Source organism: Phyllobates terribilis, unplaced genomic scaffold, assembly GCF_046119375.1.
Source record: "Phyllobates terribilis strain yellow unplaced genomic scaffold, ASM4611937v1 Scaffold_160__1_contigs__length_4322635, whole genome shotgun sequence".
In the NCBI taxonomy this organism is placed as follows: domain Eukaryota; kingdom Metazoa; phylum Chordata; class Amphibia; order Anura; family Dendrobatidae; genus Phyllobates; species Phyllobates terribilis.
In genome coordinates, this window is record NW_027362920.1 from 962,772 (window position 1) to 985,366 (window position 22,595).

A 22,595-nucleotide genomic window follows, 5' to 3' on the forward strand; every position below is an offset into this window, starting at 1 on the left:
TACGGATTTATCGGTTTAATATTTTATTTATTTATTTATTTTGTGATTTTTTTTTAGTAGTTTGAAAACATTTTTTTTTACTTTTTTTACATTTTTACTTAGTCTCTGTATGGTACATTAATTTTTATTTTTCTGATCACTGATCTCATGTAATGTAATAGACATATATTACATTACATGAGATCTTTGCTGACTGTTTCACAGTCAGTGTCTCCTGCCAGGCTTCAGCTGCAGGCTGAGCCTGGCAGGACACCGTATATGGCAGATCTGGAGGCGGTCATGTGACCTCCAGCTGCCATAGCAATGCCAGGTCCTGGAAGGTATCAGGGGTCGTCGGAGAGGTAAGTAGACGACCCCCTCTCCTCCTGCTGTCTTCTATATGCCGCGATCACTATAGATCGCGGCATATAGAAGACAGCAAAGGGTTAACATCACTGGGACCTGATCCAATCAGGTCCCGATGATGTTCCCTGTCAGAGCTATCGCTCTGCACCGCACCCTTAGCGCTTGCAGGACCCTCGGGGTCCTGAGCGCTGCGGGACCACCCACCGTTTTTAAGCGTCCGCGCTGCACAGAGCCCAGGCAGCGTGGACGTTTATCTACAGTGGGCGGTCGGGAAGCGGTTAAATAAAAAAAAAGTTTTCACAAAGTAAAATAGAGAGTTACCTTTTTATTATCATCTAGGACTGTGTTCATGCTTTCTATCCCTAGCGTATCAATAGGTCCATCAAAGATAACCCATTTTCTTTCCGAGGTCTCAGATAACGCAAACTCCCGGAAAGTATTAGCGACTATCCCATCGGTCCACTGCAAATGAAGAGAGGCATCAATAAAATTGCTCTTTCCATAAAATCCAATACAATCCCACAATTGAAAGGATTATTAAAGGGAACGCCTGGGATTATGATATTGATGATACACATGTATTGACTACACGTGGCCCCTATTGAAGTGAACGTGCCGGCACCGGGAGAGACCGCAAGTAAGTGATTTGCATATATGCGGTCACATGCCAACTAGAATGGGGGACCTCACTCAAAGCAAGTGTATTGAGTGAGGCCAGACACAGTCTAGTCAGAATGTGGCTGGAAGTATGCAAACTTATGCTAATTTCTGGCATAAATAATACAATTTGTTTTTTATATGTCTGATGGGGAAAATAAAACAGTTTCCAATTTTTGTGCAAACAGGGAGTAAGTCATAATAAAATGATTGCCCGGCAATGTATGACTGGGGTCTATGTCTCTGAAGGAACCCCTTCTACCATGTCCATAAGCCATAAAAGGGCTTTTTCCCATTTTCAGCAAAGATATTAGAATTATCTATATATATAATCGTCTTATCCCGTCTGTCTGTCTTTCTGTCTGTCTGTCCAGGAAATCCCGCGTCGCTGATTGGTCCGGCCGCGGCCAATCAGCGACGCGGGATTTGAGAAAAAGATGGCGTCCGTTAGCGGCTCATCTGCAGGACGGAGGTCAGCGGCGATGCAGCAGGGAGATGACCGTCGCGAGGCGCTCATCTCCCGGCCGCTAACTGAACGGAGGACCGGGGAGCGCCGCCGCCGGTCGGGATGCTTCTGCTGCGAGCAACCGCGCATCTCCCGGCTTCTCGCAGCAGCGCCGCTCCCCGGTCCTCACTAATACGACGCTGATTGGTCGCGGTCGACGCCCGCGACCAATCAGCGATATGGAAGGAAAATTTAAACGCCGCTCTGCTACTTGGTCGCGGTGGCCGGCCGCGACCACAATCAGCATTATTGGTGCCACATTTAAACCCCGCTCTGTTGATTGGTCGCGGTGGCCGGGCGTGACCAATCAGCGATATGGGCGGCAAATTTAAACGCCGCTCTGCTGATTGGTCGCGGCTGCCGGCCGCGACCAATCAGCGATTTTGGCGCCAAATTTAAACCCCGCTCTGCTGATTGGTCGCAACCGCCGACCAATCAGCGATTTTGGTGCCAAATTTAAACACCCCTCTGCTGATTGGTCGCGTTTGCAGGCCGCAACCAATCAGCATTATTGGCGCCAAATTTAAACACCGCTTTGCTGATTGGTCGCGGTCGCGACTAATCAGTGATTTTGGCGCCAGATTTAAACACGCTCTCCAGTCCTCACTAACACGGTTCGCTGATTGGTCGTGGCCGCCGCCCGCGACCAATCACCGATGTTGCTGCCAAATTTAAACACCGCTTTGCTATTTGTGCCCGGTCGGCCGCATACATATTCTAGAATACCCGATGCGTTAGAATCGGGCCACCATCTAGTAAACAATAATTCCAATCATAGACGAACCTCATGTGACACTGGATCAAACTGCCCGAACAGCTGCCCCATGGTGATGGCTTTAGGGTTCACTGTCCGGTAAATCACTTTTTCTTCTTCGCACCCTCGCTCATTCATAAGAGACAGCGTATCAGCGAGGACGTGGAGGACCTTCGTTTTTCCAGAGAACGGCTCTCCAACCAACATACAACTGTACGGGATAAACAAAATGCAGCATGGTCCATTGTATAAAATGGAAACAGCGAATAATAAATCCCCCGTCCCATGGACTTCTGTAGTTCCAGCTTACCCGTGTCTGACAATCATCATCTCATACGTCTGGATCATTTCCTCCAGGAAGACCTTCTCGGGCTGGATGTTGTGTCCAGCACAGCTCTCCTGTGCGCATTCCAGTAAATCCTGAGCAAAAGGAAGGTAAAATATTTCATCAGTCTGTTTACAGTGGATCCAATTAGAGGTGGGAGAATACATTTTCAGGACCCAGATCAGTATTCTGTGGCCGCTGGACGGGACCCCTGAGAGCCGCCTCCTAGCTGCCGGCATCCCCGGCTCCTCTTCTGATTATATGGCCTGGTGTACATCATGCTGCAACCATAACGTCATGGCAGGCCGGCTAATCTGAAGAAGAGCCAGGGGGCAGAAAGAAATAAGGTGGCTCTCAGGGGTCTCATTCAGTGCCCACCACTGACCTGATGTCACGCACAGTGTAGGAAAGACAAAGTGCGACACAAAGGGATGAGGGGAAGGGAGCCCAGATACTAGGGAAAGGGGGAAATGGAGACCTCCTAGGCTGATCTGCAATCACCCTGTCTCCCCTACCGACTCTATATTGGTTCCTCACCAATTGCCGCACAGGAACCTATCCCTGTATTTCCTTAGCGCTTGACCCTGGATAGGGAAGGGGGGTGAGCACTATTCGATCCCCACTGACAACTAAAGACAGCAAGGGGAGACAGACACAGGGGAAGTAGCTTAGCTTGAGTCGACTTCAGAGAGATGGCACACACATCTCTTCCAGAGAGGAAGTAAGAGCTGCACTTGCTCCAAGCCTTCACAAGGGGTCATGTGAATATCACTGGCACCTCTGTGTAGCAACCTGGAAGTATTTAAACACCCAGGCCTGATTGTCAATTAGAGCAGGAGGGAGGTAGCCTCTGGGTCCTACAGTGAGACCGCTAAGAAGATGTCTGTAATGCCAAACGAAGGGATCTCCTGCAACCAACTGCAGGGCGACTGTCTGTCACATCTGACGCACCCATGACACCTGGCCATTGGATCAGTCTCCTGCGAATCGATACATTCATCTAAAAAAAAATGTCTCCATAACCTACAACTAAACTAGCGATAAATCACTCACAGATGTTTTAACCATTTGTTTTCTACATCAGATCATCCTGCATTGGAGGTATAAGTGAGCCCCCTTATCTCTGGTGCCCCTGTGCAGCTGCCCAGGTTGCACTAATGGGACCGGACGATGAGTGACAAGGTCATGTAACCCAATTCCAAAGCAGTGGATCAGGATCGGGTGATTTCAATGGGATTGGTCTACCATCTACTGTGTATGGGGGCCTCATGACAGATTATGTTGGGGGACATAAAAATCGGGCGGATGGAATTTAATCACCCGATCCTTACTTTCTGACCCTGAAATTAGCAGCTGCCATAAGATTCTGGCAGCGACTCTGTCATAGAGAAAACAGGAGCGAGCATTGCTGAATATGGGGGAGCCGGGAAAGATAACTGTCATCCAAATGATAGCTGGCCAGCTATATAGGACCTATCACTTGCCATTAATATGCAATTTTATTACCTGGTGTAAATGCCGCTGTTCTCCTAAATCCGGTGTTGTTTTTCTTTTGCTCCTGCACCTCTCCATTCCTGAGATATAGCCTCTTTATAGAAATCTAGTTCATAATTTTTAATAGCCAAGTGGGCGTGGTCATCAAGTCCTCTCTGTGGGATTCTTCAGGAAGGCCTTGCCCAGTTGGCTTAAAGGGCTAGAGGAGAGTGACAGATGTCAGGAACGGAGAGGAGCAGGAAGAAAAGAAAAACAATGCCGGAGTCAGGAGAACAGCGGCATTTCCATATTTATGGCGAGGGACAAGTCCTCTTTAAGTCTTGGCAAACCCCTTTAAGACACTATTATATTTTAATACCTTATAGTCGGCTTTCGGAAGTTGAATGCCAGGGAACAGGTCACTGGTAATCCCATTGAACAGAGGAAAATTTGCGTTTGTTTACATCCTTAATTGACCGCAAGAGCTAAATAGAATGAAAAAGGATTAAATGATAAAATAATTCATATACAATATGACATGAAACAATATTAAAAGTGAGGAACCCCATTACAAAGGAGCCGTCAGTTCTTGTGGTATGTCTGTATTAGTAAAGAATAGTATTCTCCAAAAAATAAGGATGAAACCTCTTTTCCTAAAACTCTACATTGTATCGTCCCTCTGTTATACCTCCTGGAAATGTATGTGTAAATGATATATAATGTATATATAATCTATATAGGGGACAACCCTATACAATCTGACTGTGCCCAAACAGTGGTGACATTGTCAGACTGTGTAGGGTACTCGTTATTGACAGATTTCAATTAATTCCTACATTTCCAGGAATGATAAAAGAGGAATGGAACGCTGCTGAGTTGCACTAAAATATGCTGCAGAATTGTTTTTCCATAGGGAATACATGTGGCCTCTGTGTTGCACTGTTAATTGCCGGCTGCAGAATGAGTTAAGTGAGATACTGTCAGTGAACTCGTTTTTGCTGGCTGACGGGGAGTTTGTAAATGTTTAGAGGTTTAGCGTGCAGAAAACCATAAGAATAAAGGCAGATCTCCGCAATCAGAGCATAGTTGGGGACCATCATTGCTACAGTCCGGAAAAGAACCTGAAATGCGCAAACCAGATGGGTCAGTCAACAAATGAAACTAAAGAACTGTAAACTAGGCATAGAGCCGGGGAACCCATTATGTCCATTTACACTATCCTCCACCCCAGACCTAAAAGTGATGTGTCTATTCCACATCAGAGGAAAGTCAGTCAAAGTGTGGTTAAAGGGGTATTCCCATCTCCAAGATCCTGTCCCAATATGTAATAGGTGTAATAATAATAATAATGTTTGCAAATATCTCCAATTAGAAATGTAGTATAGTTTTTCTGATTAGCTATGTTTCTTACCCTCATGTGCAGGACATTGCAGTAGCTTAGGTATCCATGGTTACGACCACTCATAGTAACAGTTAGTTACTTGCTAGTGGTCGTAACCATGGATACCTAAGCTACTGCTATGCCCTGCACATGGGTTAAGCAACATAGCTAATCAGAAGAACTATACTACATTTCCAATTGGAGGTATTTGCTATTAATATTATTATTACACCTATTACATATTGGGATAGCATCTTGGAGATGGGAATACTCCTTTAACACTTTCCAAATCTCTCTCCACACCTCTACTGTGTCCATTTTGGAAAATAGGAGAATGGGACATCAATATTAAGGAGCTTGCAGAAATGAGGGCATCAGGTGTTGTGATTATACATAGGAAATGTACAATCTCATATAGGTTTGGGGGAGAATAATCCCTTTGATGAAATCTTATGTTTCTTTTGTAAACCTAGTATTTACTTGAAAGTTTGTGAACCCCTCAAAAATTTCTGTATTACTGCATAAATTTGACTTAACCGCTTCGCGACGGCCCACTGTAGATAAACGTCGGTGCTGCCTGGGCTCTGTGCAGCGCCGACGTTTAAAAACGGTGGGTGGTCCCGCAGCACTCAGGACCCTGAGGGTCCTGCAAGCGCTGCGGGAGCGGTGCAGAGCGATAGCTCTGACAGGGAACATCATCGGGACCTGATTGGATCAGGTCCCAGTGATGTTAATGACGCGCCCCCTGGGCCTGTGTTGTGCAGGGACGCGATACCCGTTTGTGGCGGGTTGGTCTCGATCCTGCCGACTACGCCAAAGTTGACGCGCCCCCTGGGCCTGTGTTGTGCAGGGGAACCCGGAACCGGGCCTGTTGTAGAATGCTGGGGGTTGTAGTCTCCGTGTGGCGGTGACCCGGTCCGTGCCCAGGGTGGTCAAACCAGTGGCAGTCTTAATGTATAGCAAATGTCCGACTACGCCACCCGTGGATTGCGGTCAGTGGGGACCGCCGCCGCGCTGCAGACCGCTGAGGCTGATGTTGTTTGCGCAGCTGAGTATGGGATAACTCCCCACGGGAGAAGTATTGCCTCAGGGCAGCTAATGTGAGAGATGATGGGAGTGATGGTGTGAGCGTCCCAGTGCTAATGGTGCTGGTGCGGCGAGGAACCACAGAGACGTGCGGTTGTAGTTTTCAATGCTTTACTCACAGTTGTTGTTCATGTCAATGCTGCAGGCGATGACTGCCCGAGCCGCGCTGCGTCCACCAGGCAAGGGACTCGGTCAACTCCCAGGTAATTCCAGAGTGTGGTTCAGAGCTCCCTTCTCTACCTTTTTCTGGCCGTCCCCACCAGTGACCCACCTTTGTCCAGCTTCCTCGGGCCTTCTGTTGGCGAAACCTCTCCCGGTTTCCCTGACCCTATACGGTATGCCTTTCTGGTGGATGTAGTGAGGGGTCGCACCAAGATGTGGTAACAACCTTCGGTCTTTGGCTGAGGACTCTGTTGCCTCCACCAATTTGGGTTCCTGTACCCTGTTCTGCCAACCCTTCACCCTGTATCTCCTCTGGGCATATGGGGTTCCTTCGGTCCTCGTGTCTCTGGGCCTTTCTCTGTGTTCCTTGCTTCCTTTCTCCTCTGTTCCAGTTCCTTTCTTACTTTCCTTTCCTTCTCCTCTCTCTTTCTGCTGTTTGTGGCCTCCACTCCAGGCCTGCCTCTGGAGCTGGGCCCAGACTGAGCCACAGCTCCCTGTCAGCCCTCTCTGGCTGAACTCCTGTCTTCTCCTCCTCTCTGAACTGAACCGGACTGAACTCGACTCTGTTCTAAGATGGTGCCCACCTTATATACCTCCTTCTGACACCCGAGCCCAGGTGACTAGCAACCAATGGGCTCCTACCTATGCCCAGAGACCCACCCCTATCTGCTCCTACACCACTGGGTATTCCACCCCCTCCCCACTCCAGCCAGGGACAGATGCTGTCGTGCCTGCACTTCTATCTTGTGGGAGCACCGTTGAGCTGTCCCTCGGAAATGGGGTGTGTGTGGTGCATGCAGCTACTGAGTCCTGGTCCACAATCCATCCTTACCCGGGAGTGGAATACCACACCTCTGGTTTGAGGTGCAATACCCCTGTAGCAGCCAAGCCCTCGGGGTGCTACATTCCCCGCTGGTAAATCACAGCACGTCCTCGGGCTGGAAAAGAGCAAAACAATTTAAACATACAAATTTTTAGAATGCATTCGTATATAAGACAATAACTATAAACCCATCCCTTTATGGGAGGCACTTTTCTCTTTTAACGTTGCTGGTACTCTTTTTCTTTTCTTTAACATTCTTCTGTCACTAGCTATGGTCAAAACTACCGGAACTCTTTTAGCATATAAAACATCACATGAAACATTTGCATTATTATTCTAGCAGCATATAAAACTTTTCAATATAAAACTTTTTCAAGTAGAACATTCTTGAGCTCTGGCCGCTGTGCAACTTGCGACCAGGAAAAGGTGCAACAGTCCATTTAATCTGCCTTGAGGTAGACGTTGCGGTTTTTGTATAAAACCAGTAGGGGGCGCTTTAGGAAGCGCAACTATATACAAGGGTGGCCGCTCTCAGTCCTCGACCAGTGGGGATAGGGGAATGGCTGCTCACAGTCCTCAGCCTGGTTAGGGATTAGGGGCACACAGATAACAGTCCTTTAACAGTTCCACATTAGTTCCAACGGGGACCACACTCCACTCAGCAACAGTTTCTATACCCTTATGGGTAACTATATACAGTTCCATTTTACCGTTTACTGGTAACGGTATCCTCCTGATGCTCCTTCCTCATAGTCTTCAGATCTGTCCGGATCCTCAGGGTAGTCCATGTCTGGGCGGTACCTCAGCTCCTCCTCTGTTAGACGGTGGACATGGAGGGCATACAGTCCCTTGGTGCCCTTGTGTAGCAGGCCTTGCGGCGGGGCCTGGAGAGAGCCGCTGTTGACGACGCCCGGGATCAGAGGGTGCGACTTTGGGCCTTTGCGCTGGCTGGTGGTGGCATCGACCAGGGCTGGAGGGCTCGGCAGCAGGGCTTGTTGCGGGGTCTGGAGCAGGTCGGTGTTTGCAGCGCCCGGGATCGGCGGCTCCACCAGGGGGCTCGGGAGCAGGCTGACGCTGGCAGCGTCCGGGACAGGGAGACTCCTCTTACCTGCTCCTGCGACCACTCCTGCATCACGCGTCTTCTCCTGGCGCTGGTCGGGGCCCGCGACGGCTTGGGCACTGCCGATGCTGGGCAGCTTGGTCTGCTGCCGGTCCACCATCTTGCTCTCCGTTCCTGGTGTCCTCCTCCCCCCTGGTGGACCGTGGCCTACCTTGCGTTGATCTTCCTCCGTAGGCCGCGGCTCCGCAGTCGATCGTCGGGGTTGAGGACCTTGCGTCGCGCTCCTGTGACGTCAGCGTCGCTCCCTCTCCCTTTCTGGACCTTACGCAGCGTCGGTGCGTGGGGCGGAGCTTCAGATCTCGCGCGCTTTCGGCGTCCACGCCCCTCTTCTTCCCGCGCGGCGTCCCGAAGATGGCGCCCGATGGCGGGAAAACGACTGCGGATGGCGGGAAGACGGTGGGAAACGACCCAAGATGGCGTCCGATGGCGGGAAACGGTCCAAGATAGCTTCTGATGGCGGGAATCTGCTCCGGATGGCGGGAAACTTCGGGAAATGGCGGGAGACTTCTTTTCCAGGTACGTGTACAATTTTCTTCAGGCACGCGATACCCGTTTGTGGCGGGTTGGTCTCGATCCTGCCGACTACGCCAAACTTGACGCGCCCCCTGGGCCTGTGTTGTGCAGGGGAACCGGGCCTGTTGTAGAATGCTGGGGGTTGTAGTCTCCGTGTGGCGGTGACCCGGTCCGTGCCCAGGGTGGTCAAACCAGTGGCAGTCTTAATGTATAGCAAATGTCCGACTACGCCACCCGTGGATTGCGGTCAGTGGGGACCGCCGCCGCGCTGCAGACCGCTGAGGCTGATGTTGTTTTCGCAACTGAGTATGGGATAACTCCCCACGGGAGAAGTATTGCCTCAGGGCAGCTAATGTGAGAGATGATGGGAGTGATGGTGTGAGCGTCCCAGTGCTAATGGTGCTGGTGCGGCGTGGAACCACAGAGACGTGCGGTTGCAGTTTTCAATGCTTTACTCACAGTTGTTGTTCATGTCAATGCTGCAGGCGATGACTGCCCGAGCCGCGCTGCGTCCACCAGGCAAGGGACTGGGTCAACTCCCAGGTAATTCCAGAGTGTGGTTCAGAGCTCCCTTCTCTACCTTTCTCTGGCCGTCCCCACCAGTGACCCACCTTTGTCCAGCTTCCTCGGGCCTTCTGTTGGCGAAACCTCTCCCGGTTTCCCTGACCCTATACGGTATGCCTTTCTGGTGGATGTAGTGAGGGGTCGCACCAAGATGTGGTAACAACCTCCGGTCTTTGGCTGAGGAATCTGTTGCCTCCACCAATTTGGGTTGCGGTACCCTGTTCTGCCAACCCTTCACCCTGTATCTCCTCTGGGCATATGGGGTTCCTTCGGTCCTCGTGTCTCTGGGCCTTTCTCTGTGTTCCTTGCTTCCTTTCTCCTCTGTTCCAGTTCCTTTCTTACTTTCCTTTCCTTCTCCTCTCTCTTTCTGCTGTTTCTGGCCTCCACTCCAGGCCTGTCTCTGGAGCTGGGCCCAGACTGAGCCACAGCTCCCTGTCAGCCCTCTCTGGCTGAACTCCTGTCTTCTCCTCCTCTCTGAACTGAACCGGACTGAACTCGACTCTGTTCTAAGATGGTGCCCACCTTATATACCTCCTTCTGACACCCAAGCCCAGGTGACTAGCAACCAATGGGCTCCTACCTATGCCCAGAGACCCACCCCTATCTGCTCCTACACTACTGGGTATTCCACCCCCTCCCCACTCCAGCCAGGGACAGATGCTGTCGTGCCTGCACTTCTATCTTGTGGGAGCACCGTTGAGCTGTCCCTCGGAAATGGGGTGTGTGTGGTGCATGCAGCTACTGAGTCCTGGTCCACAATCCATCCTTACCCGGGAGTGGAATATCACACCTCTGGTTTGAGGTGCAATACCCCTGTAGCAGCCGAGCCCTCGGGGTGCTACATTAACCCTTTGCTGTCTTCTATATGCCGCGATCTATAGTGACCGCGGCATATAGAAGACAGCAGGAGGAGAGGGGGTCGTATACTTACCTCTCCGAAGACCCCTGATACTTCCAGGACCTGACGTTGCTATGGCAGCTGGAGGTCACAGGACCGCCTCCAGATCTGCCATATATGGTGTCCTGCCTGACTCAGCCTGCAGCAGAAGCCTGGCAGGAGACACTGACTGTGAAACAGTCAGCAGAGATCTCATGTAATGTAATATATGTCTATTACATTACATGAGATCAGTGATCAGAAAAATAAAAATTAATGTCCCATACAGGGACTAAGTAAAAATGTAAAAAAAAGTAAAAAAAATGTTTTGAAATTGTTAAAAAAAAAATCACAAAATAAATAAAAATAAATAAATAAAATATTAAACCGATAAATCCGTATATTTATGCAAAAACAATAAAAGTACACATATTTGGTATCGCCGTGTCCGAAACAACCCGAGCTATAAAACTGTCACACTAATTAACTCCTATGCACACCGTAATTAAAAATAAATAAAAAACGGAGCAAAAAACTATGCTTTTTCCTCATATCGCCAAACAAAAAGTGGAAAAAAAATGCGATCAAAAAGCAAAATGGAAATAAAAATGGTACCGCTGAAAACGTCATCTTGTTCCACAAAAAAAAAAGCCGCCATACAGCTCCATTAGCCGAAAAATAAAAAAGTTATAGCGCTCAGAATAAAGTGATGCAAAAAAAATATTTTTTCTATAAAATTGTTTTATTGTGTAAAAGCGCCAAAACATAAAAAAATATACAGTACGTGTAGTATCGCTGTAAACGTACTGACCCGAAGAATAATGCTGCCTTATCACTTTTACCACACGCAGAACGGCATAAAAAAAACCTCAAAAAACAATGAATTGTTGGTTTTTGTTAATTTTACCTCCGAAAAAATGGAATAGAAAGTGATCAAAAAATGTCACGTTCCCAAAAATGGTACCAATAAAAATGTCAACTCGTCCCGCAAAAAACAAGCCGTCACATGACTCTGTCAGCCGAAATATGGAAAAATTATAGCTCTCAAAATATGGCGATGCAAAAACTAGATTTTGCAAAAAAAAGCGTCTCTTAGTGTGTGACAGCTGTCAATCATAAAAACCCGATATAAATCTGGTATCTCTGTAATCGCACCGACCCGAAGAATAAAGTAATCTCATCACTTATACCGCATGAGGAACGGCGTAAAAAATAAATAAAACCAATTCTTCACCTGCTACTGATTTGTTTATTATGTCTCCCAATGTGCTCACCACACATCTAGATAAGTTCCCTAAGGGGTCTAGTTTACATAATGGTGTCACTTGTGGGGGGTTTCCACTGTTTAGGCACATTAGGGGCTCCCCAAATGCGACATGGCGTTCGCTAATTATTCAAACAAATTTTACATTCAAAAAGTCAAATGGCGCTCCTTCCCTTTCGAACCCTGCAGTGTACCCAAATAGTGGTTTTCCCCCACATATGGGGTATCGGCATACTCAGGAGAAATTGCTCAGCAAATTTAATGGTGCAATTTCTCCTGTTACCCTTATGATAATGCAAAATTAGGGGATGAAAAACATTTTTTGTGGGAAAAATGTGAAAATTTTATTTTTACGGCTCAATATTATAAACTTCTGTGAAGCACCTGGGGGTGCAAGGTGCTCACCACACATCTAGATAAGTTCCCTAAGGGGTCTAGTTTCCAAAATGGGGTCACTTGTGGGGGGTTTCCACTGTTTAGGCGCATTAGGGGCTCTCCAAAAGCAACATGGTGTCTGTTAATTATTCAAGCAAATTTTACATTCAAAAAGTCAAATGGCACGCCTTCCCTTCCGAGCCCTGCCGTGCGCCAAACAGTGGTTTTCCCCCACATATGGGGTATCAGCGTGCTCAGGAGGAATTGCACAAACAATTGCATGGAGCAATTTCTCCTGTTACCCTTATGAAAATGCAAAATTGGAGTCTGAAAAACATTTTTGTTGCAAAAATGTGAAAATTTTATTTTTACGGCTCAATGTTCCATACTTCTGTGAAGCACCTGGGGGTTCAAGGTGCTCACCACACATCTAGATAAGTTCACTGAGGGGTCTAGTTTACAAAATGGTTTCACTTGTGGGGGGTTTCCACTGTTTAGGCGCATCAGGGGCTCCCCAAACGCAACATGGCGTCTGCTAATTATTCAAGCAAATTTTACATTCAAAAAGTCAAATGGCGCTCCTTCCCTTCCGAACCCTGCCGTGCGCCCAAACAGTGGTTTTCCCTCACATATGGGGCATCAGCGCGCTCAAGAGAAATTGCACAAAAAATGTTGGGGTTCATTTTTTCCTGTTACCCCTGCGAAAATAACAAAAATTGGGTCTAAAGTAACATTTTTGTGAAAAAAGTTAAATGTTAATTTTTTTCTTCCACATTCCAAAAATTCCTGTGAAGCACCTGAAGGGTTAATAAAGTTCTTCAATGTGGTCTTGAGCACCTTGAGGGGTGCAGTTTTTAGAATGGTGTCACTTTTGGGTATTTTCTGTCATAAAGACCCCTCAAAGTGACTTCAAATATGATGTGGTCCCTAAAAAAATGTTTTTTAAACTTTGTTGGAAAAATGAGAAATCGCTGGTCAACTTTTAACCCTTATAGCTCCCTAACAAAAAAAAATTTGGGTTCCAAAATTGTGCTGACGTAAAGTAGACATGTGGGAAATGTTATTTATTTACTATTTTGTGCAACGTATCTCTCTGATTTAAGGGCATGAAAATTCAAAGTTTGAACATTGCAAAATTTTCAAAATTTTCGCCAAATTTCCGATTTTTTCACAAATAAATGCAAGTGATATCGATGAAATTTTACCACTATCATGAAGTACAATATGTCACGAAAAAACATTCTCAGAATCAGGGGAATCCGTTGAAGCGTTCCAGAGTAATTACCTCATAAAGTGACAGTGGTCAGAATTGAAAAAATTGGCCCGGTCACGAAGGCAAAAACAGGCTCTGGCGAGAAGTGGTTAAAGCTACATCAGTCTGTGAGGTCACAAAGGAACTCAAGGTAACCTCTAAGCAACTAAGGGCCTCTCCTCACATTAGCTAATGTAATTGTTCATGAGTCCACCATCAGAAGGACAATGAACAACAATGGCGAGCATGGCAGGATTGCAAGGAGAAAGGCAATGCGATTTAAAATGTCACTGCTAAAACTCACCTGGGCACATCAATAGGTAACTGGAATAATGCTTTGTGGAAGGATGAGGCCAAGATAGAGATTTTAAGTGAGAAGCTATATGCTTGCAGAAAGAAAATACTGCATTACAGCATAAGAACCTCCTATCATCTGTGAAACACAAAGATGGTAATCGTAACATGCTTTGGGCCTGTTTTGCTGCACTTGGCCAAGGACGGCTGCCATCATTGATGGAACAATGAATTCTAAAATCTATCAGCAAATGCTAAAGGAAAATATCAGGATATCAGTTCATGTACTGAATCTCAAGAAAACGTGGGTCATGCAGCAAGACAATGGCCTAAAGACACAAGTCGTTCTACAAAAGAATGGTTGAATAAACATAAAGTTTTGGAATGGCCAAGTCATAGTCCTGAGCTGAATCCTATAGAAATGTTGTGGAAGGACCCGATGCAAGGCACTGGACTCTTTACCTTGAGGTTATCCGGCAGCTCAGAACGTCCCGCGTAGCAGGAATTCATGGTAATGGCTACGAAGCAATTTGGGTTAAGCTTCAGTTCTGTTCCTTCGAAGTTCAACATGTCCATCTTCGTCTGGATGGCTCTCTGGATGCGGAGAATCTGTTGGGCCACCACGGACAACACCTCCAGCTCAATACGGTTAAACTCATCAAAACACGCCCATTCTCCCGATGATGCCAGCCCTTTGAAAAACTAAAAAAAAGTATATTCAGTACAGCCAAAAGTTTGGACACACCTTCTCACTTAAAGATTTTCTGTATTTTCATGACTATGAAAATTGTACATTCACACTGAAGGCATCAAACTATGAATTAACACATGTGGAATTATATACTTAACAAAAAAGTGTGAAACAACTGAAAATATGTCTTATATTCTAGGTTCTTCAAAGTAGCCACCTTTCGCTTTGATGACCGCTTTGCACACTCTTGGCATTCTCTTGATGAGCTTCAAGAGGTAGTCACCGGAAATGGTCTTCCAACAATCTTGAAGGAGTTCCCAGAGATGCTTAGCACTTGTTGGCCCTTTTGCCTTCACTCTGCGGTCCAGCTCACCCCAAACCATCTCGATTGGGTTCAGGTCTGGTGACTGTGGAGGCCAGGTCATCTGGCGTAGCACCCCATCACTCTCCTTCTTGGTCAAATAGCCCTTACACAGCCTGGAGGTGTGTTGGGGTCATTGTCCTTTTGAAAAATAAATGATGGTCCAACTAAACGCAAACTGGATGGAATAGCATGCCGCTGCAAGATGCTGTGGTAGCCATGCTGGTTCAGTATGCCTTCAATTTTGAATAAATCCCCAACAGTGTCACCAGCAAAGCACCCCCACACCATCACACCTCCTCCTCCATGCTTCACGATGGGAACCAGGCATGTAGAGTCCATCCGTTCACCTTTTCTGCGTCGCACAAAGACACGGTGGTTGGAACCAAAGATCTCAAATTTCGACTCATCAGACCAAAGCACAGATTTCCACTGGTCTAATGTCCATTCCTTGTGTTCTTTAGCCCAAACAAGTCTCTTCTGCTTGTTGCCTGTCCTTAGCAGTGGTTTCCTAGCAGCTATTTTACCATGAAGGCCTGCTGCACAAAGTCTCCTCTTAACAGTTGTTGTAGAGATGTGTCTGCTGCTAGAACTCTGTGTGGCATTGACCTGGTCTCTAATCTGAGCTGCTGTTAACCTGCGACTTTTAAGAACCCAGAATATAAGACATATTTTCTGTTTCACACTTTTTTGTTAAGTATATAAATTCCACATGTGTTAATTCATAGTTTTGATGCCTTCAGTGCGAATTTACAATTTTCTTAGTCATGAAAATGCAGAAAAATCTTTAAATGAGAAGGTGTGTCCAAACTTTTGTTCTGTACTATATAATCAAAAGGTGTCAGCAGAACATCGGTTGGAGTCAGTTTATTATCTGCAATGGAGCAGCTTAACATTGTATGTACCTTTCACATTGCTATGTAGTCCAAACCATCAGAGCAGTTAAAGACCACACACTGCACGGCCAGCGCCTTGGCCAAATCTTTGGTGGTCTCAGTTTTTCCTGTGCCGGCCGGACCTTCTGGAGCTCCACCAAGATTTAGATAAAAAGCACTGATCTACCAATGAAACATGAAAGAACTGGTATGAAATATCAATAAACTTTCTAATAAGTTTCATGCATCATACAAAAGTCAAAAAGATTTCTGAGCATAACCCATCACATCATAGCAGAGTCCGCTAGCATCTGTCAGTGAGCGGAGTGATGACCAGGCGTGGGGAGTTGCCCAGGTACTCATAGGCGGACTTCACATTGCAGTTGATGATTCGCACTCTCGCATTCTCATTCTCCCAGTAATAGCGGAGTTGGGCAAGCCACTGGAAGTCTGTTTCATGAGAAACTCCTGAGCAATGTAGGAAAAGATAGTCAACCTCTAAGACACTGCAGAATCACAAGGGAGAGTTTCTAAAGGGAAGGCAAATGCACATACATTATAGGACAAAACTCCTAGTCACCGAATTCTGCTTTTTTCATTTAGTCTCATTGCCCATGGTGTATAACATCCGGACTCTCAGCCCCCAGTTTATAAAATCCGGCCTCTCGCCTCCCCCGGGGTATAACATCCGCCCCTCGCCCCTAGTTTAGTATAACATCCGTCCCCTCACCCCCACTGTATAACATCCAACCCCAAGCCCTCCTTTGCATAACATCCGACCCCCAGGGTATAACATCCGGCCCCCAGCCCCAGTGTATAACATCTGTACCCTCGCTCCCTCCCTCTGGTGTATAACATCCGGCCTCTCGCCCCCCCGGTGTATAATATCCGTCCCCTCGCTCCCAGTGTATAACAACCATCCCCTCGCCCACGGTGTATAATATCCGTCCCCTCACCCCTGGTGTATAATATCCGTCCCCTCACCCCTGGTGTATAATATCCGTCCCCTCACCCCTGGTGTATAATATCTGTCCCCTCGCTCCCTCCCCCTGGTGTATAATATCCATCCCCTCGCCCCTGGTGTATAATATCCGTCCCCTCGCCCCGGTGTATAATATCCGTCCCCTCGCCCCTGGTGTATAATATCCGTCCCCTCGCCCCTGGTGTATAATATCCGTCCCCTCGCCCCGGTGTATAATATCTGGCCCCTCGCCCCTGGTGTATAATATCCGTCCCCTCGCCCCTGGTGTATAATATCCGTCCCCTCGCCCCGGTGTATAATATCTGGCCCCTCGCCCCTGGTGTATAATATCCGTCCCCTCGCCCCGGTGTATAATATCTGGCCCCTCGCCCCTGGTGTATAACATTAAGACTCTCGCCCCCCACCAGTGTATAACATCAATCCCCTCGCCCCTGGTGTATAATATCCGTCCCCTCGCCCCTCAGTGTATAACATCTAGCCCCTCATACCCCTAGGGTATAACATCTGGCCCCTCGGCCTTGTATAACATTAAGACTCTCGCCCCCCACCAGTGTATAACATCAATCCCCACGCCCCCCGGTGTATAACATCTGCCCTCCCATGCTGTGTGCTGTTACTAACATATGACAGAACGGCTGGTGGTGCAGAGCTCTCTGATACCAGCGCGGTCCTGTAATAGGAGCCACCGGGGTAACAAGTCTGGATATTAAATTTCTCCCCTCCTAAATCTTCCCCCATCACATGTGAGTGATATTATTAAGGAATAGAAGGAACTGCAGCAACTCAGGAGACCCCGGAACATTACAGAGCGGGGTCACTGAGTGCTGAGGAGCAGAGGGCAGAACGCTTTCCTGACTCCATTGGTAACAACATCACCACAAACACTGCGCCCCCGCCAGGAGCTTTATGGCCGAGCAGCTGCATGCAGTCTTACATCACCAAACACGATGCCGAGCGTCGGATGGAGTGGTGTGAAGCCACCACCACAGGACTCTGGAGGAGACCTGTTCTGTGCAGTGACGGATCACACTTCTCTATCTGGCATCTGATGGACGAGTCTGGATTTGGTGAATGCCAGGAGAACGTTACCCTATTAACTGCATTGTGCCCGCTGTACAGTTTGCTGGTAGGGGTATGGCCTTGTTTTTAGGGGTTGGTCTAGGCCCCTTAGATCCAGTGAAAAGATATCTTAATGCTTCAGCACAAGACATCTTAAACAATTGTAGCTTCCAACCCTAAGGGAATAGAAGAGCAGAACTGTTTCACACACGTTCTCAACCTCAACCCCACTAAACACCTTTAGGATGATTAATTAGAACAAATACTGCACAATGGCAGCATAAATATGTCACCGCAACATAGGGAAGAACAATGTCAGTCACACATCAATTACATTGCCATATGTCTGCTCAGGCTTAGAATGGCTGACCATTCAGAGAATTACATAATACCTACAAAGAAACCGAACAAAAGGTCATTAAAGGAATTGACATAAAAACCCTTTATTAGTACATCCATGGTTATGGAAGGACACCGCACAGAGGAGGGCACACACACCATTGATAGAAAATATTACACACCGCACCTAGGCCATCCAAAACACTGACTATAAAGAATATCAATTGTGCCAATGAGTCATATACGGGGATGCCGACACCTACAGATGCAAAAACATTCCTATATAGGGACCACCATCTCAATATGCAGAAATGACTACTGCCCCATAGACGTCATTGTAAGTACACCCCAAGATTGCTTTACTGTGACAAGATCAATTGTGTCCTATGAAAACTCAAAGAAAAGAGGGGGGAATATAACATAGATATGGAAAGAACATAGGAATGGGGTGAAATGTATGAAGGTGCTCGGCATATTGAGCTGTGATATCTGTAGAGGGACGGACTCCATATTAACATCCTGTATATGGATTTAGAATAGGGGGCCATAAAAGCCCCTGTAGGGGTAATGTGGAGGGGGCACAATACCTTTCTCCATGTAGTGTATGATAAATAGAACATGGTATTGGAAAGTTTGGTGCCAGCCATGATGTTTGCACAAACCTGTTAGGATCATTTCCATGCCCACGTCACGAGCGTGCCCCTCTATGGTGACGAGAGCCCCCAATGTGGTGCGAGTCTGCTGGGACAATTTGCCTCCTCGCACAAGCTCCACAATATCATTTAGCTGGAGCTGCAGATTATCATAGGAGTTTTTCAGGCCCTACAAGAAGGATGTAACGGTGAAATCATCTGCAGAAACATTCATAGAACATACATATTGCAAGGGGGCTGAAATCTATACAGATTATAAGCTGCAGACTAGATTGAGAACTCCACAATATGCAGGCACTTTATAATGTACACAACAATTTTACAACATATCTTTATAGAAGTTGGAGATCTGGATTGAACCCAGGGCTCCAAATACCCCGATGTACCTCTATAAAACCCTGCCACAAACAGCATGGAAAACTCAATGCAGATGGATTCATTTTATGCTGGTATTATGGGAAATCCCATACAATGTCTTCCCTTATTGGTAGATATGACGAGAGTAGAGATGAGCGAATGGATCTGCAGGACTCTGGTCCAACAGTCGGGTCAGTATTCCACGGCCGCAGGACCGGAGCCCCGTGAACCGGCATCTCCGGCTCCTCTTTTGATGTCGATGTCATAGTTGTGGTGTGAGGCACAAATGACATCACGCCTGGCCGGCTAATCAAAAGAGGAGCCAGGGATGCCGGCATGTAAGAGGCGGTTAGCAAGGCTCCCATCCAACAGCCACAGACTACTAACCTGCTCTCTTAGACCAAGGTCCTGCAAATTTAGTTGCTCATCTCTAGACAAGATGCATGAATCAATGCAAAATCCCAACAATACTATGGAGCCTTTTGGGTACCTTCAAGATACTGAGCCGCTGTACAACTGCAACCCCCAGGAGAAGACCCCTGGGCAAGAACAGTACATGGACTCTTTGCAGTCTAATAACGTGCTGTGAAAGAAGCTACTTGCATCTTTTGATGTGAATGTGGGTCCCCTTACCTCTGTTGCACCAATGGTATATCCGCCCCTGGAAACTCCTATAAGCTGCGTCCCTGGGTATGACAGTCTATTAGCAGGAGAACACATGAAGTCTGTCTATGAATGTATATATATGTATTTCTCCCAGAAAATTATTACAATTACACATGTTTTGTTGTTCACATGTTTATTTAATTTGTGTGTATTGGAACAACACAAAAAGAAGATATTGGTCAACAATTTTGGTTCTCAAGTCCTCAGACAGTTCTCTTTTCCTCTTTCTGTTCTCCCTACTTAGTGTGGCACGTAACAACGCAAAGATTGAGTCAACTTTTCCCCTTTGTATCGGGTTTCAGGTGTGATTTTCATATTGCCCACACCTTTTACTTGCCACAGGTGAGTTTGAACGAGCATCACATGCTTGAAACAAAATTGTTTACCCACAATTTTGGAAAGATGCCAACAATTTTGTCCGGCCCATTTTTGGGGTTTTGTGTGAAATGATATCCAATTTGCCTTTTTTTTCTCTGTTTTTTATTTGTTGTTGTTCCAATACACACAAACGAAATAAACATGTGTATAACAAAAAATACACATGCAATTTCAATAATTTTATGGAAAAATACTTCAAGGGTGCCAACACTTCCGGCCATGACTGTTTCTAGTGAAGCCACCTTGATCAGTAAAGGAGCTTATGCCGTACCTCTGGGCCACTGCCGATAGCTTCATGCACTTCACTGGTCCAGAACATCTGAGACACACAGAGCACGGCCTGTCCCGGCCATTCCCTCACCCAGTCTTTTCTTGCAGTCTCAGGGTACGCCTTTTAGAAAACAAAGTTAAATTACGTTGACAGAAGCATTTAAGAGAGGGACAACCTTACTAGTATTATCTAGCAAATTCATTTCTACCGATTGCAGGTAGAAGATCTGCTACCTGGCTCTATAGCAAGAGATACATCATCCACAAATCATTCACTGCTGCCAAATAATCTTATACAAATATAAAAGTACTAGATTAGTTCCAATTAATGCTTTTGGTCTGTAGGTAGATCCGTACCATTCGTGACCGAGCAATAACATCATGCACGCTCCTTAACATGACATCTTCCCCTTGGATGAGCCACTTCTCCACGGCCCCCCGAGCCTCGGAGGTGGAGATGGTCTGGATGAGCTCTACGCGTTCCCCCTCGGTGCTGTACATGGCTTTGATGTCCAGGTTAGGAAGGAACTCCAGCTTTGCGATGCCTTCAAAGCCCTTCTTTAGATGTGGTTGGACCCGCAGAGGATCTTTAGTCTCAGAGAGAATTTCTAGCATTTCGTCGTTGGACAGGAAGAAAAAGCTAAAGCGAAAATGCACAATATGATAAAAATGTCATTAAAGTATTGGGTCAGGCGCCATTTGTATTAGTGTCTGTGAGAAAATAGAAAAGCAAAGCTTTAAAGTAAAGATTCAGTCCCCATACACATTGGATTAAAATAGTTTAAACCTGACGATTGCAGCAGGACCGGCCTACCCACTGATGTGTATGGGGGTCTCCTGACTCTCCCCCGATAGAGGATGTCAGGGCCAGAAGGATCGGGCAGATGGGATTTCAATACCCGGTCTTTTGGTTCTCAGGGGAGATAACCCGCTGCCGGAGGTGTCCAGTACTGACTTTCTCCTCTCTCCCCATTAAAAACACATGACTGTTCAGCAGAATATGTGGGAGTCAGAAGAAGTAGCCAAATAACCATTCAGACCACGGGTATCTCATATCTCATGCGTATGGCTAGCTTAAAGGGGCTATCCAGTTTTGGGAACTTTTTTTATTTAACTGAAATGTGTATTCCCATCTCCAGGATTCTACCCCAATATGTAGTAGGCGTCATAATAATAATATTAGCAAATACCTCCAATTAGAAGTGTAGTATAGTTCTTCTGATTTGCTTTGTCGCTTATCCCATGTGCAGGGCATTGCAGTAGCTTAGGTTACGACCACTAGCAAATAACTGTCACTATATGAGTGGTTGTAACTATGGATACCAAAGCTACTGCAATGCCTTGCACATGGGGAAAGCGACAGAGAATCAGAAGAACTATACTACACTTCTAATTGGAGGTATTTGCTAATATTATTATTACTACGCCTACTACATATTGGGATAGGATCTTGGAGATGGGAATACCCATTTAATTGCGAGTATTTGCGACAATTCAGTTTCATTAAAAATGTTGCACCGTTAGGCTTTTTGTTTCCTGCACATTCAGCTTTGATGTGATCTGTGGTCATAAATCGGCTAAGAGGAGCTGAAAAAAGACAGATTAAAAATAAGTCCAATAGCCAGCGCAACACAGAGCCAATAGAAGGCAAACAGTGCAAAATTATTAATGAAATCCAATTACAAAAATGATTTCAATGCGTTTAAATAAGAAAAAAAAAAATTTCTTTAAGTAGTATATAGAATCATTGCAACAAGTGAAAGGACTATACCGTGGGAAAAAAAGCCTCTTCTTCTCCAGATAGGCATTCAGCCCTTTCATGATTTTATCCAGAAGCACATTGCTGTCCTGAAGTTTTTCCAGAAGTCCGGTCAGAGAAGTGGCGCTTAAAGCCTAAAACAAAGTAGATAGCCCATAAGTAAGATTCCATTATATAGTTATAGAGACTGAAAAAAGGTCACATTCATTGACTATTGTGCCAATAGTTCATATTAAAAAAATAATTAGAACATACAGTTATATGAAAAAGTTTGGGCACCCCTATTAATCTTAAGCTTAATGTTTTATAAAAATTGGTGTTTTTGCAACAGCTATTTCAGTTTGATATATGTTATAACTGTTGGACACAGTAATGTTTCTGCCTTGAAATGAGGTTTATTGTACTAACAGAAAATGTGCAATCTGCATTCAAACA

At 46.3% G+C, this 22,595-nt stretch overlaps 1 protein-coding gene across 1 annotated transcript in view; it reads right to left on the reverse strand.

The window, feature by feature from the left end:
• Positions 1–22,368, reverse strand: part of LOC141207026 (dynein axonemal heavy chain 12-like) — a 161,979-nt gene extending 139,611 nt beyond the window's left edge. The window contains exons 1-3 of the mRNA XM_073664372.1: positions 22,363–22,368; positions 22,173–22,294; positions 20,759–21,041 (exon numbers count right to left, since the gene is read on the reverse strand). Of these exons, the coding sequence (XP_073520473.1) occupies positions 20,759–21,041; positions 22,173–22,294; positions 22,363–22,368 (411 nt within the window). The remainder of the gene's footprint in view (positions 1–20,758; positions 21,042–22,172; positions 22,295–22,362) is intronic.
• Between the last annotated feature and the right edge of the window lie 227 nt (positions 22,369–22,595).